Source organism: Macaca fascicularis, chromosome 8 (genome assembly GCF_037993035.2).
Source record: "Macaca fascicularis isolate 582-1 chromosome 8, T2T-MFA8v1.1".
NCBI lineage: Eukaryota > Metazoa > Chordata > Mammalia > Primates > Cercopithecidae > Macaca > Macaca fascicularis.
In genome coordinates, this window is record NC_088382.1 from 149,585,775 (window position 1) to 149,601,282 (window position 15,508).

The following is a 15,508-nucleotide window of genomic DNA, read 5'->3' on the forward strand; positions in this document are numbered from 1 at the left end:
GGGTTTCACCATGTTGGCCAGGCTGGTCTCAAACTCCTGATCTCAGGTGGTCTACCTGCCTCGGCCTCCCAGAGTGCTAGGATTACAGGCGTGAGCCACCACGCCCCACCCAGATACCACTTTCTTAAGAATTTAACAGCGAAGATGCCGAGATGCTGCCGGGTCCTCAAATGCGGGCTCCGAAAGCACATGTGTTACTTCCTCAGATGCCACCCGGCTTTACCTACTTTGCACTTAGCTCTAATTTAAAACCACTCCAGATTCTCCCACCAAACTTGAATAACCACTATGATATCTCTGAAAGGGAGACAAACTGCCCGTCCTCTCAGGACCTGGAGTGGATTAGCTCCACACCCTCCCAAGCAGGGTGGTGAAGGCAGAGGGCGGCCTGCGGCGGCGCAAGGGGCCATGAAGCACTTACCGCTGGCACTCGCCGGCATGCAGGATGAGCGCCTCGCTACTCCTGGTGCTGATGGTCAGCTCATGCTCGGTGGAGTTGAAGACATCCAGGAGCAGGTGACACTGCCGGGTACTGCGATCAAGACAAAAGAAAGTTCAGAATCTTCTGACAGCCAAAGAGGAATAACTTTTCCTATTTCTCCTCTCCAAAGATTTCCCGCAACTTAAGAGGGGCAAAGTATATCAAAATGCCAAGTGCTCCTGGGCTCAGAGGATTACGGAGACTGGTTCTGAACACGAGTGTGAACTCTAGGGAGTGGGTGTCGGCATCAGGTTCTCCTTGGGCCCGGGGTCCTGGGGACATGTGCTCACAGCCCAGCCATGCTTTTTACCAACCAAGTGGCCTTGGGAAGGTAACCTGAATTCTCCACACCTCGACATACACTGACGACTGGAACACCTGACTCTAAAGTCTGGTCATCCCTGACTCTAAAGTCTGGTCATCTGTGTCATATGCCTGCGGTGAAACGCAGGCATACAGTGCCATTCAAGGGTGCTGTGTCCAAGTCAGCATCCTCAGTTACCAGGTTCCACGCTGGGCCCCGAAGTGTGGCGACGCGTGTCCTGCTTGTGTGTGTGTGCACACCCAGTGTGAGCTTCTCCCATGCGGGCACCTCTAGAACTGGGGCAGACACTGGGGGGTTATTCACCACCCTCTGAAGCCTCTACTCCTTTGTTTCCTCTCTTCTAGAGGTGACAAGTAAAATGCTCAAGTTCCCATTGTTCCTTGCAGGGACTGGTCCACGTGGTGAAGTTCTAGCCAGTAAGGCACAGGCCCCTAGAGACTTTCCTTCCCAAATACAAACACCATGTCCTGGGAGAAGGCTTTTACCCTTCCGCCTTCCTCATTCCCCTTCCTTCCTCCCTAGAAGCAAGCAGGATGCCCAGAAGCTCAGTAACCATCAGGGACACTGAGGACAAAAACCACAGGCTGTGGCTGGCAGAGCAGGGTCGGGGGTGCTTGAGAGCCACATCCTTGAGTGGTCGTGGCAGCCCTGCACTGCCAGCCTCCCTCTAGCCGTGTGAACTCCATGCAAAGTGGAAAAATCCAGCCCCACAAGCGCCGTCTGTGTCCGTCATCATCTGATAGGTTAACGTTACAGTTGAATACTTGCCGAAAACTCATACGGTATCTCAGACACCAAGTATCACAGTCAGCACATAACAGGTCATCAATAAATGTCTGCTGAGCTCAGTGGATGGCTGCACCCACGACAGGACAGACAGAGATGACAGTAACTGAACAGAGGCCATTCTTCTTGGAAGAGCAGGGTAAACAGTTTTCATGGGGGGAGAAAACTAAGAGAAAAAGATCTGTGCTCTGGGTCATTATTAGCCTAGTGTGACTTCAAAACATGGCCTTCCAAAGGGCATTTGAATTCTCAAATGTATTTCTCCAAGTAGGAGGCAAGGCTTCGCTGGCTGTTAAAGGAAAGTCCGGTCAAAGGAAAGGGACAATCGCCTGTGACTTCATCACAACAGCCTTGGGGGTAGTCCGTGGATCCCCAGCTGCGCTGAGACGGAGGCTCAGGAGAGGACAGGCATGCTGCTGTGATGCCTCAGGCCCTGGGTGCAGAGCTCGAAACCCCTGGCTTTTCCCGATAGATGTGGACCTCTATTCATTCCAAAGCCACACATGTCCTCGGCAATTCCCAGAGAGGGGAAGTGAGGCACAGGGGGTGCAGTGACAGGCCCAGAAGTTCACGCACACACATATACACTCTCACACACGTGCACGCACGCACACACAAGTATGACTTTGTCAAAAGGACACAGGGCATCTGTGAAATATCAATTTTTCAGAACATGGGCATGTGACCTGCTCTCAGGGGGAAAGCGGCAGCATGTCACCATTTCTTTTTCTCTTTTTTTTTTGACAGAGTCTCACTCTTGTCGCCCAGGCTGCAGTGCAGTGGCACGATCTCGGCTCACTGCAACCTTCACCTCCTGGGCTCAAGCAATTATCCTGCTTCAGCCTCCTGAGTAACTGGGATTATAGGTGCCCGCCACCATGCCCAGGTAATTTTTGTATTTTTAGTAGAGACGGGGTTTCGCCATGATGGCTAGGCTGGTCTCAAACTCCTAACCTCAGGTGATCTGCCCGCCTTGGCCTCCCAAAGTGTTGGGATTACAGGTGTGAGCCACGGCGCCCGGCCGTATGTCACCATTTATATCATGTAGCACAGCGTCAACAGGGTGCCGCACACCTTGAGATGACAGCTCCCGTCAGTTGAGTCTGGGTTTTCTGGGTGGGGCTGTCTTCCCCAGAGGTTTGGCGCTTGGAAAACATTCATTAGCTCTGACAGCTGCCTACAAGAGGCCTGTTCGCTCAGCTCACAGAAAAATGAGCTTCCGAGAATGAAGATCTATTCCTCTGTTGTCATAACTTCATGAAATCTTTAATCACAGCAAAATCTTTCATCAGAAAAGGGAACTCGTAAAACATTTATCAGAGGAGGAAAATTGAAGTGATTTTTTAAAAGCCTGGAATAAAAGGTTCAAATATATTTTGTTTTCACTCACAGAATGGAGTGCTTAGGAAACGGCACAGGAATGAGCAGCATCGATACACAATGCGTTTCTGTCCTCTTGCTCTTCTTTTTTCTGACTCACTGTCTGAGTGTGGGGGCGTCTGGATCTAGTGTTTCTATTCCTTCTAATTGTTGACATGATGATGTATTGGTGGAGCTTGGCTTCCTATCTGTTATTCATAAGTTTCCTTTCCCAGACTGCAGCAGCGGTTTGTGCCATCATAATGTCATTTATTCTATGTACCTTTCCATATGGCTCTGGATGCTTGGTTTTAAGGCTGATGCTCTGAGCATATGGTTTACCTTAATTCTTGTTTGCTTTTTGGGTTTGTTTGTTTACTTTCTGGACACATCTATCTGAAGTATGGGAAAATCCAAGAAAGCTTCCCAGAAGAGCTGAGACCAGGGCGAGTCTCTGAAGGGGACAGACACGTTTGCCTGGCTTAGAAGAGACAAGGGAACAAAGCCCCGGCAGCATGGAGGGGCCCAGTTATTTTGGGAATCTGGAGTCAGGTTGAGTGTGGGAGACCAGGCTGCCAGGTGAAAAAAAGAAGTCCTTTTTCAGCAGAGAGAGCAGTTATGTATTAATAAAACCACTTTGATAACAGTGAGTAGACACTATATCCCAAACTGGATATTTTATTAATTATTTCATCCAACAAATACCTCCTGAGGAACTGAATGAGAAAGACAAGATCCCTACATTCGTGGCTATTATACTCTTGTGAGGGAAAAGGGCAGGACTGACGGGGTTGTTTTAAAAAATAAAATTTGCTGTCATTTTTTATAAAATTAAAAAAAAAAGTTGAGAAAGATTGTTGAATAAAAGATTAAGGCACACAATCAATACCAGTCGTACACATCAACTAAAAACAATTACAATACAAACTTTTTGAGAAAATACATTTATAATAGCAACACAGTCCACAACACAGGTAGAAATAAATCTAACAAAATATACGCATGATATTTATGTAAAAAAATTATAAATTCATGGAACAGTATTAACGAAGAAAAATAAGTGTAGAGATGTACAGGCTGAGTATCCCTTATCTGAAATGTGTGGATCAGATGTGTTTCAAATTTTGGGTTTTTTAAGATTTTTGAATACTTGAATTATACTCATGAAGTGAGCATCCCAAATCCAAAAATCTGAGATGCAAAACACTCCAATGAACATTTCCTTCGAGCATCATGTCAGTGCTCAAAAAGTTTTGAATTTTGGAGCATTTCAAGTTTTGGGATGCTCAACCCACGTTATGTTCAAAGATGGAAAGACTTAATATTTTTAAAGAAGTTATCTCTTTCCAAATTTCTATAAACTCAGTGCAACTCAATAAGAAAAATCCCAGCAGGGTTTTGTTAAAACAATGATGTGGGAGGTTTCTGGAAGGAATCTGGCCTACTAGATGTCAGGAACTGTTATAAAGCTGTAATCATGAAGACAGTGGCACTTGGGGCAGTGACAGAGAAATGCGTTAGTGAAAGAAAAGATAGCCACAAAGGAGACCCATGAATATAAGGAAACTGGAGAGATGATTGTACTGGTGGTGTTGATTAATTAGGACAAGATTCATCAAATAGTGCTGGGAAAAATGATTAAGAAGGAAGACAGAAAATTAGATCCCTACCTCACATCATATATAAAAATAAATTCCAAACAGAATGAATAGCTAAATATACAAAAACAATATTTAAAAATCTTTAGAAAAAATATAGATGAACAGTTCATGACCTTGGAAAAAAGAAAGATTTCTCAAATGAGTTACAATACATATAAAATATAAGGGAAAAGAATAAAATGTTTGGCTGCATTAAAATTAAGAATTTTGGTACAACGAAAAACATCAAAAATCAAAGCAAAGACAAGCTTCATTTTTAATGTGTTGCAAATATATTTTCACAGGCATTTGCAACACATTAAATTGACTAAGGATTAGAATTCTCAATTTATAGAGAACTCCTATAAATCAATAAGAAAGAAATGACCCAATAGAAAATCAAACAAAGGACAAGAACCAACAATTTAAAGTAGGGGAAACCCAATGACCAATAAACAAGAACAGAAGCTCAATCCAACTAGTAGTTAGAGAAATGGAAATAAACCTAAAAGTATTCTTTCTCACCCAACCTATTGGAAATATTTTTAAAGTGTCCCAGTACCAAGTGTTGGTCAAGCTATAGATCAATAGGAAATATGGGAATTCTTGTCACTGCTGGTAGGGATACAAATTGGTACAACTCCTTCAGAGAGAAAAAGTTTGACCTAACAATTCCATTTGTAGCTGCCTGTCTTGGATCAACACAGTTTGGCAAAAGGGCACATTCGAAAGTGTTCAATGCAACATTGTTTATAAAAGTAAAGAACTGCTTTTAACTTAAGTGCACATCAACTGGGGAGTAGATGCAGACATGCAATGGTCGAGTTATATGATGGAAACCTATGCAGAGGTGACAATGAATTTAAAAGAACTATATGCCCCACCACAAAGTTCAAGTTAAAACTCCTGGGTAAATAAGTTGCAGAAGATATCATACAATATATGTACATCAAATTTTTAAAATATGTTTTAAAATACTCGATATTGTCTATAAACATCACATTTAAGAGTGGTCATTCATGCTAAGAGAGCGAGAGACACAGTGTGGAAGAATATACAGAGCTTTAACAGCATATTTTTATTTCTTTAAATTAAAAACATAAAAGCAAATATAGTGAAATATTAAAAATGGATGAGTCTGTATGGTAGATGAATTGATACCTCCTAGACCTTTATTTATGTTTCTTTTACTTGAAATGTCTTATAAAAAGTTACTTTTAAAGTCACTTAGAATACTGTTAGCCTGGGATCCCCCCAGAAAGCAGAGCCTGAGAAAAAGGGTTTGCACAGAGCTAGTGCTTAGGGAAGGGATGCCAGGAAGCAGGTAGAGTGGGCAGAGTGGGGCAGCAGAGGAAAAGGCGATGACAGAGGGCACGTTGCTATGCTTCACTGAGCTGGCGGCCCTGTGGGCAGCTGGGGCTCAATCATTGTCCTTCTGTGGAGCTGAGAGGACTGTGCTTCACACTGTGTGCCTGAGGCACAGAAGAGGAAATAATTGCTCTCCCAACTCTTTCCCTCACTAGTCAAGCTTTCCCCCAGAGGGGTCAATTCTCTCACACTTCATCCATGAATTGTGCAGAGAGACTACCCATGGCCACCCAAACCTACAGCCTCAGAGAAGGCAGTTACAATATTCCAGAAAGCAAGAGACGCTCAGCACCGCTAAGGTAAGGTGCTGTCAGGTGACACCTGAATAAATTTGGTTGCCACGACAATAGCTAGTCTAAAAGTGGGCTACTATATGAGGCAGGGCAGAAGACATGTATGACACAAATATTTTTAAAAATTAAGTGAATCTCTTGACAACATTAACAAAGATGTTTTAAAATGACTTCAGATTTGATGGCAAACAAGAGCCTCTCTGAAGAAATGATGTTTCAGTTAGGAATCCAATGACAAGAAAGCAATCATGTGATGGTCTTGGAGGATAGCTTTCCAGAGAGAATGAGCAGTTAATGCAAAAATCGTAAGGCACAGTGTGATCAAGGAACAGAACAAGCAGAGTGGTGTAGGAGTAAAAACAGAGGAAAGGTCATGGGGAAATATTCATATTTCATTCCAAGCATAATGGGAAGCTATTTTGAGAGTTTTAAGCAGATGAGTGACATGAATTGGTTTGTGTTAAAAAAAAAAATGGTGAGTTCCAATTCTGGAAAAGATGGAGTAAGCACAATCTACCCTGTCTCTCCCACTGAATGCAACTATAAATCATAGATAGAATGCACTGAGCTGAAGATGAAGACTCAAAAAATAAATGTTAGAAGGTGGATCACAGTAGGAGCCAGAAACTGAAGTTATTCTGAACTGGCAGTGAGCTGCATCTCTCTCCAGTACCACCAGGCCTCAACTGAAAGGCAGCATGGAGTCCAGAGGCATGCCCTGGGTATAGCCAGACAGAGCTCCAAGGGCAGTCTCTCTTCCTGGTCCAACAAGTGGGAAAAGGCACTATGAAGGGCCACAGAAAGTAAGAAAATCCTTGAGTCTTTTCCTTTTTTTCTTCCCTTTTCTCCCAGCCCAGCCTCAAAGCAAACCACAGGAGATAATGACACCAGAGCAGTCTTGGCGGGACAGGTCACACACCTCCCTGATACAAACCACCTCACTGACTCAGAGAGCTGAGGTCCCAAAACCATGGGGCCAGTTTGCATCACTCTGATTTCCTTCTCTGCGCCTCTGGGCAGTCCGTCCTCCATGTAGACACACAGAGGGGGAAGCTCTCATCCTGGCTTTGTAGCAGGCACATAGGGATAGGAGTCCCCAGTACCTTGGGAATATTTCAGAAAGGAGATTGATTCAGAGAGCAAATAAAGTCATGCATGACCTCCTAAGCTCACCAGGGAGCTGAGCTTGAGAGAATCAGACCCTCAAGAGCAAACCATGGGCTTTGATAACTGTTCCCCAGGCAAGAATGCTGACGGGAACTCACATGAGGCTGATCCAAGGAGCACCACAAATGCTTTGAAACTGGAACTGCAGCACAGCCTGCAAAAGGTACTCTGCTTAAAAAAAAAAAAAAAAAAAAAAGTACCAACACTTTCCTCAGTATTCAAACAAGACCCCAATGGTTCCCGATATTACAGTCAAGATGTCCAGAATACGATCTAAAATAACTCAACACAGAAAGAATAAGGAAAAATATCAAGTCACGAGGAAAAAGCAAATAACAGACAATAACTTGAAGATGACTGTCTTATTAGAAAGAGACTTTAAATGCATTCCAAGAAGTGACCATACTTGAAATAAGTGAAAAGATGGAAAATCTCAGCAAAAAAAAAGAAGAAGATATAAAAAAGAACCAGAAAAACTTAAGCAAAAAAAAAAAAAAAAAAGAAAAAAAGAAAAATTCACCAGATGGTGAATTATCTTAGTAACTGATAGGACAAGTACACATAAAACCAGAAAGAATATAAGATAAACAAAATTACCATTGACCACCCAGACCTCACTAATACTGAGAGAACATTCCACCCAAAAGCAGCAGGATACTCACTACCCAAGTGTACATGCAATATTACCAACAATCACATTCCAAGACCACGGGTCAGGGAGGGGGACTCTAACAACTGTAAAATGAAAATCACACAATGTGTTTTTGGGACCACTAAGGAATTAAACAAGTCAATATGAAGACAGATTAACAAATCATCCAATGGAAACAACAGGGGAAAAAAAAGACAGAAAAAAAGAAACACTCTTATGGGACAACAAAACGTCTAAAAATCACGTCACAGGAGACTAAGAAGCAAAGAAGAAAATAACACGCCATTTTTACATAAATAATGGCCGCACCCCCCCAAAAAAATTTGGCAAACGACATAAACAGACTCAGAACCCAGAAAGGTTTTTGCTTTTGTTGCCGTTGTTATCTTGTTTGTTTGCTTTTGAGACAGAGTCTCGCTCTGTCACCCAGGTTGGAGTGCAACGGCGCGATCTCGGCTCACTGCAACCTCTGCCTCTGGTTTCAAGCAATTCTCCTGCCTCAGCCTCCTGAGTAGCTGGGACTACAGACACACGTCACTACACCCAGCTAAATGTTTTTTATGGTATTTTTAGTAGAGATGGGTTTTTGCCACGTTGGCCAGGCTGCTCTCCAATGGCTGACCGCAGGTGATCCAACTGCCTCTGCCTCCCAAAGTACTAGGATTACGGGTGTGAGCCACCATGCCGGGCCCAAAACCTATTTTTTTTTTTAATCCTTGCCTGGAAACATAATCAAACTGTAGAAAGCTAAAGAACAGAAGCCACCTGGAAAGCTGCCAGAGCAAATAATGCATCCTGCACAGGGGAACAATGCATTCTACACAGAAGAGACAATGCATCCTACACAGAAGAGACAATGCAGTCTACCCAGGGGAGACAGTGCATCCTACACAGAGGAGACAGTGCATCCTACACACAGGAGACAATGCATCCTACACACAGAGGACAATGCATCCTGCACACAGAAGACAATGCATCCTACACAGAGGAGACAATGCATCCTACACAGAGGAGACAGTGCATCCTGCACACAGGAGACAATGCATCCTACACATAGAGGACAATGCATCCTACACACCGGAGACAATGCATCCTACACACAGGAGACAGTGCATCCTACACAGAGGAGACAATGCATCCTACACACAGGAGACAATGCATCCTACACAGAAGAGACAGTGCATCCTACACACAGGAGACAATGCATCCTACACACAGAGGACAATGCATCCTGCACACAGAAGACAATGCATCCTACACACAGAGGACAATGCATCCTACACAGAGGAGACAATGCATCCTACACAGAGGAGACAATGCATCCTACACAGAGGAGACAGTGCATCCTGCACACAGGAGACAATGCATCCTACACACAGAGGACAATGCATCCTACACACCGGAGACAATGCATCCTACACACAGGAGACAGTGCATCCTACACAGAGGAGACAATGCATCCTACACAGAAGAGACAGTGCATCCTACACACAGGAGACAATGCATCCTACACACAGAGGACAATGCATCCTGCACACAGAAGACAATGCATCCTACACAGAGGAGACAATGCATCCTACACAGAGGAGACAGTGCATCCTGCACACAGGAGACAATGCATCCTACACACAGAGGACAATGCATCCTACACACCGGAGACAATGCATCCTACACACAGGAGACAGTGCATCCTACACAGAGGAGACAATGCATCCTACACAGAAGAGACAGTGCATCCTACACACAGGAGACAATGCATCCTACACACAGAGGACAATGCATCCTGCACACAGAAGACAATGCATCCTACACAGAGGAGACAATGCATCCTACACAGAGGAGACAGTGCATCCTGCACACAGGAGACAATGCATCCTACACAGAGGAGACAATGCATCCTACACACAGGAGACAATGCATCCTACACAGAGGAGACAATGCATCCTACACAGAGGAGACAGTGCATCCTACACAGAGGAGACAGTGCATCCTGCACACAGGAGACAATGCATCCTACACACAGAGGAGACAATGCATCCTACACAGAGGAGACAGTGCATCCTACACACAGGAGACAATGCATCCTACACACAGAGGACAATGCATCCTGCACACAGAAGACAATGCATCCTACACAGAGGAGACAATGCATCCTACACACAGGAGACAGTGCATCCTACACAGAGGAGACAATGCATCCTGCACAGAGAAGACAATGCATCCTGCACACAGGAGACAATGCATCCTACACAGAGGAGACAATGCATCCTGCACACAGGAGACAATGCATCCTACACAGAGGAGACAATGCATCCTACACACAGGAGACAATGCATCCTACACAGAGGAGACAATGCATCCTACACAGAGGAGACAATGCATCCTACACAGAGGAGACAATGCATCCTACACACAGGAGACAATGCATCCTACACAGAGGAGACAATGCATCCTACACACAGGAGACAATGCATCCTACACACAGGAGACAATGCATCCTGCACAGAGGAGACAATGCATCCTACACAGAGGAGACAGTGCATCCTACACACAGGAGACAATGCATCCTACACAGAGGAGACAGTGCATCCTACACACAGGAGACAATGCATCCTACACAGAGGAGACAGTGCATCCTACACAGAGGAGACAATGCATCCTACACAGAGGAGACAATGCATCCTACACACAGGAGACAGTGCATCCTACACACAGGAGACAGTGCATCTTACACAGGGGAAATGAAACAACAAATTTTTCTAAAGTCCGAAGGATCCTCATAAAAAACCATGGAGGCCTGTAATCCCAGCACTTTGGGAGGCAGAGGCAGGTGCACCACAAGGTCAGGAGATCGAGACCATCCTGGCTAACACGGTAAAACCCCGTCTCTACTAAAAATACCAAATCAAAATTAGCCGGGCGTGGTGGCGGGTGCCTGTAGTCCCAGCTACTTGGGAGGCTGAGGCAGGAGAATGGCGTGAACCTGGGAGGCAGAGCTTGCAGTGAGCCAAGATTGCGCCACTGCACTCCAGCCTGGGCAACACAGCGAGACTCCATCTCGAAAAAAAAAAAAAAAAACCTGGAGGGCAGAGAAAGTGAATCATTTTTAAAATGCTGAAAGAACAGAATGCCAACTCATAAGTCCATATCCATGAATGTATCTTTCAGGAATAAAAGTAAGAGTAAAGACATTCACAGATAAAGGAAAATTAAGAATGTCAGTCATCAGTATAACTTTTCTAAAAGAACTGGTAAAGAAAGTCCTTTAAACAAAAGGTGAATAATAACACAGGGAAACTTGAACACGAAGAAAAAAGAGCAACAAAAATGGTAAATATCTGGCTAAAATGTAATTTCCTATTAAGTTACTTAAAAGATATATGATGAGCTGGGCACGGTGGCTCACGCCTGTAATCCCAGCACTTTGGGAGGCCAAGGTGGGTGGATCACGAGGTCAGGAGATTGAGACCATCCTGCCTAACACAGTGAAACTCCGTCTTTACTAAAAATACAAAAACAAAAGTAGCCAGGCATGGTGGTAGGTGCCTGTAGTCCCAGCTACTCGGGAGGCTGAGACAATGGCATGAACCCGGGAGGCAGAGCTTGCAGTGAGCCTAGATTGCACCACTGCATTCCAGTCTGGGCGACAGAGCAAGACTCTGTCTCAAAAAAAAAAAAAAAAAAAAAGATATATGATGATTACAAACAAAAATTATAACATTGGGTTTACAGTGTATACAGATGTAATACATTATACAACTAAGACATGGGGAAGGGAAAGATAAAAGAGCCTATATCTGAGATTCCACCAAGTGATAAAATACTATTTCTAAGTCAACTGTGAAAATCTAAGAGCACTTATTATACTCCCTAGATAAAACACTAAAACAGCTCTGCAAAGAGATAAAGTTAAAAGCACAATGCTTAAAAAATCAAATAATTTAAAAGAACATAGAAAAGGAGAAATAGAACAATAAACAACAGAGGAATAAACAAAAGACAAACCAAAAATAAAATGACAGACCTCAATTCAAACACACCAAGAATTACATTAAATACAAATGACCTAGTCTCATTAATAGACAGAGATTGCCAGAATGCATTTAAACAAAAAAGCACTCAGCTATATGCTATCTATAATAAATCCACTCTAAATATAATGGTATAGATACGTTAAAAGTAAAAGAATTATACCAAGAAAACACTAATCAAAAGAATACTGGACTGTTATATTAACATCAGACACTTAAAGAGGAGCATTACATAATGATAAAAGCATTAATTCACCAAGAATACACAATAATTATTAATGTGTATGAACCTAACTACAGAGTTTCAAAATACATGAAATAAAAAAGAAAACTGAAAGGATAAATGGACAAAATCACAATTAAGAGACTTCAACACTCTTCTCTCAGTAACTGACAGAACATAGACATGAAATCAATAAAGACATAAAAGTAATAACCACCACCAACCACTTCATACTGATTGATACTTAGTGAACACTCCACTCACCAAGAGCAGAATAAACACACTTCTCAAGCGCACAGCAACACTCAACAACGTAGACCATATTCTAGGCCACAGAAAAAAATCTTAAACTCATTTAAAATATAAAGCATACAAAGTATGGTCTCTGACCAAAACAGAATTAACCTAGAATTCAATGGCAGAAGGAAAGCTAGAATATCTCCAACTATCTAGAAATTCAATCAACGCACTTCAAAATAACCCACTGTTCAAAGAGGAAGCCCCAACAGAAATAAAATACTTTGGAGTGAACAAAAATAAAATATGATAACAAAATTCTGTGACTGGAGCTAAAGTAGTACTTAGAGAAAAATCTATATCATTAAGTGATTATATAAGAAGAAAGAATGGCTTCAAATCAGTAAGCCTATCTTCTATCTTAAGAAACCGGAAAAACATGGTACTGGTACCAACACAGAGATACAGGCCAATGGAACAGAACAGAGGCCTCGGAAATAACACCACACATCTACAACCATCTGATCTTTGACAAACCTGACAAAAACAAGCAACAGGAAAAGGATTCCCTATTTAATAAATGGTGCTGGGAAAACTGGTTAGCCGTATGTAGAAAGCTGAAACTGGATCCTTCCTTACATGGTATAAAAAAATTAACTCAAGATGGATTAAAGACTTAAATGTAAGACGTAAAACCATAAAAACTCTAGAAGAAAACCTAGGCAATACCATTAGGGACATAGGCATGGGCAAAGACTTCATGACTAAAACACCAAAAGCAATGGCAACAAAAGCCAAAATAGACAAATGGGGTCTAGTTAAACTAAAGAGCTTCTGCACAGCAAAAGAAACTACCATCAGAGTGAACAGGCAACCTACAGAATGGGAGAAAATTTTTGCAATCTACCTATCTGACAAAGGGCTAATATCTAGAACCTACAAAGAACTTAAACTAATTTACAAGAAAAAAACAAACAATCACTTCAAAAAGTGGGCAAAGGACATGAACAGATACTTCTCAAAAGAAGACATTTATGCAGCCAACAGACATATGAAAAATGCTCATCATCACTGGCCATCAGAGAAATGCAAATCAAAACCACAATGAGATACCATCTCACGCCAGTTAGACTGGCGATCATTAAAAAGTCAGGAAACAACAGATGCTGGAGAGGATGTGGAGAAATAGAAATGCTTTCAGACTGTTGGTGGGAATGTAAATTCATTCAACCATTGTGGGAGACAGTGTGGCAATTCCTCAAGGATCTAGAACTAGAAATACCATTTGACCCAGCGATTCCATTACAGGGTATATACCCAAAGGATTATAAATCATGCTACTATAAAGACACATGCACACATATGTTTATTGTGGCACTATTCACAATAGCAAAGACTTGGAACCAACCCAAATGTCCATCAATGATAGATTGGATTAAGAAAATGGGGCACATGGCTGGGCGTGATGGCTCACGCCTGTAATCCCAGCACTTTGGGAGGCCAAGGCGGGCGGATCACGAGGTCAGGAGATCGAGACCATCCTGGCTAACATGGTGAAACCCCATCTCTACTAAAAATACAAAAAAATTAGCCAGGTGTGGTAGCGGGCGCCTGTAGTCCCAGCAACTCTGGAGGCTGAGGCAGGAGAATGGCATGAACCCGGGAGACAGAGCTTGCAGTGAGCTGAGATTGCGCCACTGCACTCCAGCCTGGGCGACAGAGCAAGTCTCCATCTCAAAAAAAAAAAAAAAAAAAGAAAGAAAGAAAATGGGGCACATATACATCATGGAATACTATGCAGCCATAAAAAAGGATGAGTTTATGTCCTTTGCAGGGATATGGATGAAGCTGGAAACCATCATTCTAAGCAAATTATTGCAAGGACAGAAAACCAAATATCACATGTTCTCACTCACAGATGGGAGTTGAACAATGAGAACACATGGACACAGGGAGGAGAACATCACACACCAGGGCCTGTCGGGGGATGGGGGGCTGGGAGAGGTATAGCATTAGGAGAAATACCTAACGTAAATGACCAGTTGACAGGTGCAACAAACCAACATGGCACATGTATACATATGTAACAAACCTGCACACTGTGCACATGTACTCTAGAACTTAAAGTATAATAATAATAAAAAGAAAGCAGAAAAAGAACAAATGCTTAAAGGAAGCATAAGAAGGAGATAATAAAGGGCAGAAATGAATTAAAATGAAAGCAAATAGAAAAATATCAATAAACTAAAAAACCAATTCTTTAAAAAGATCAATATAGTTGATAAACCTCTAGCCACAATTACAAAGGAAAAAGGAGAGAGAACACAAATGACCAGTATCATAAATAAACGAGGGAATACCACTTCAGCCGCAGACATTAGAAGGACAATAAGGAAAAACTACAAACGGCTCTACTCACATAAATGTGACAACTCAGATGAAATGGACCAGTTTCTTGGAAGTCACAAACTACAGAAATCCATCCAAGAAAGCACGTATCCACTGCTAGTAGTGATGGAAAATGGTACTACCATTCTGGAAAACAGCTAGCAGTTTCTTACAAAGTGAAAAACCCATCATATTCCAGTAATCCCAGTCCTAGGTATTTACCCTAGAGACATGAAAAGTTAAATTGGTAGCCTGAAAAGTCCTATATGTATTAAATAAATTAAATGTATTGTTTTGCAAATCATTCTGAAAAAGAAATCTCTATGCCCAGATTGTTTGCTTATGCATTCTACCAGGCATTTCAAAAAGAAACAATTCTATACAATCTCTCCCAGAAAACAGTAGAAGAAACACTTCTCGAAACATTTTATGAGGCCAGCATTATCTAACACCAAAACTAGACAAAGACAGAAGAAAAAACGACCACAAATACCCTTCATACCAATGATCCTCAACAAAGTTTTGATACCGAAAAAGCATCTGACAAAACTCAAATTT

At 42.4% G+C, this 15,508-nt stretch overlaps 1 protein-coding gene across 11 annotated transcripts in view; it reads right to left on the bottom strand.

Annotated features, from left to right (window-relative positions):
* TRAPPC9 (trafficking protein particle complex subunit 9) overlaps nucleotides 1-15,508 on the bottom strand; it is a 726,907-nt gene that overhangs the window by 249,573 nt on the left and 461,826 nt on the right. For all 11 annotated transcript variants that reach the window (XM_045399285.2, XM_065519669.1, XM_073999513.1 and 8 more), the window contains one exon: nucleotides 422-532. In XM_045399285.2, the coding sequence (XP_045255220.1) occupies nucleotides 422-532 (111 nt within the window). The remainder of the gene's footprint in view (nucleotides 1-421; nucleotides 533-15,508) is intronic.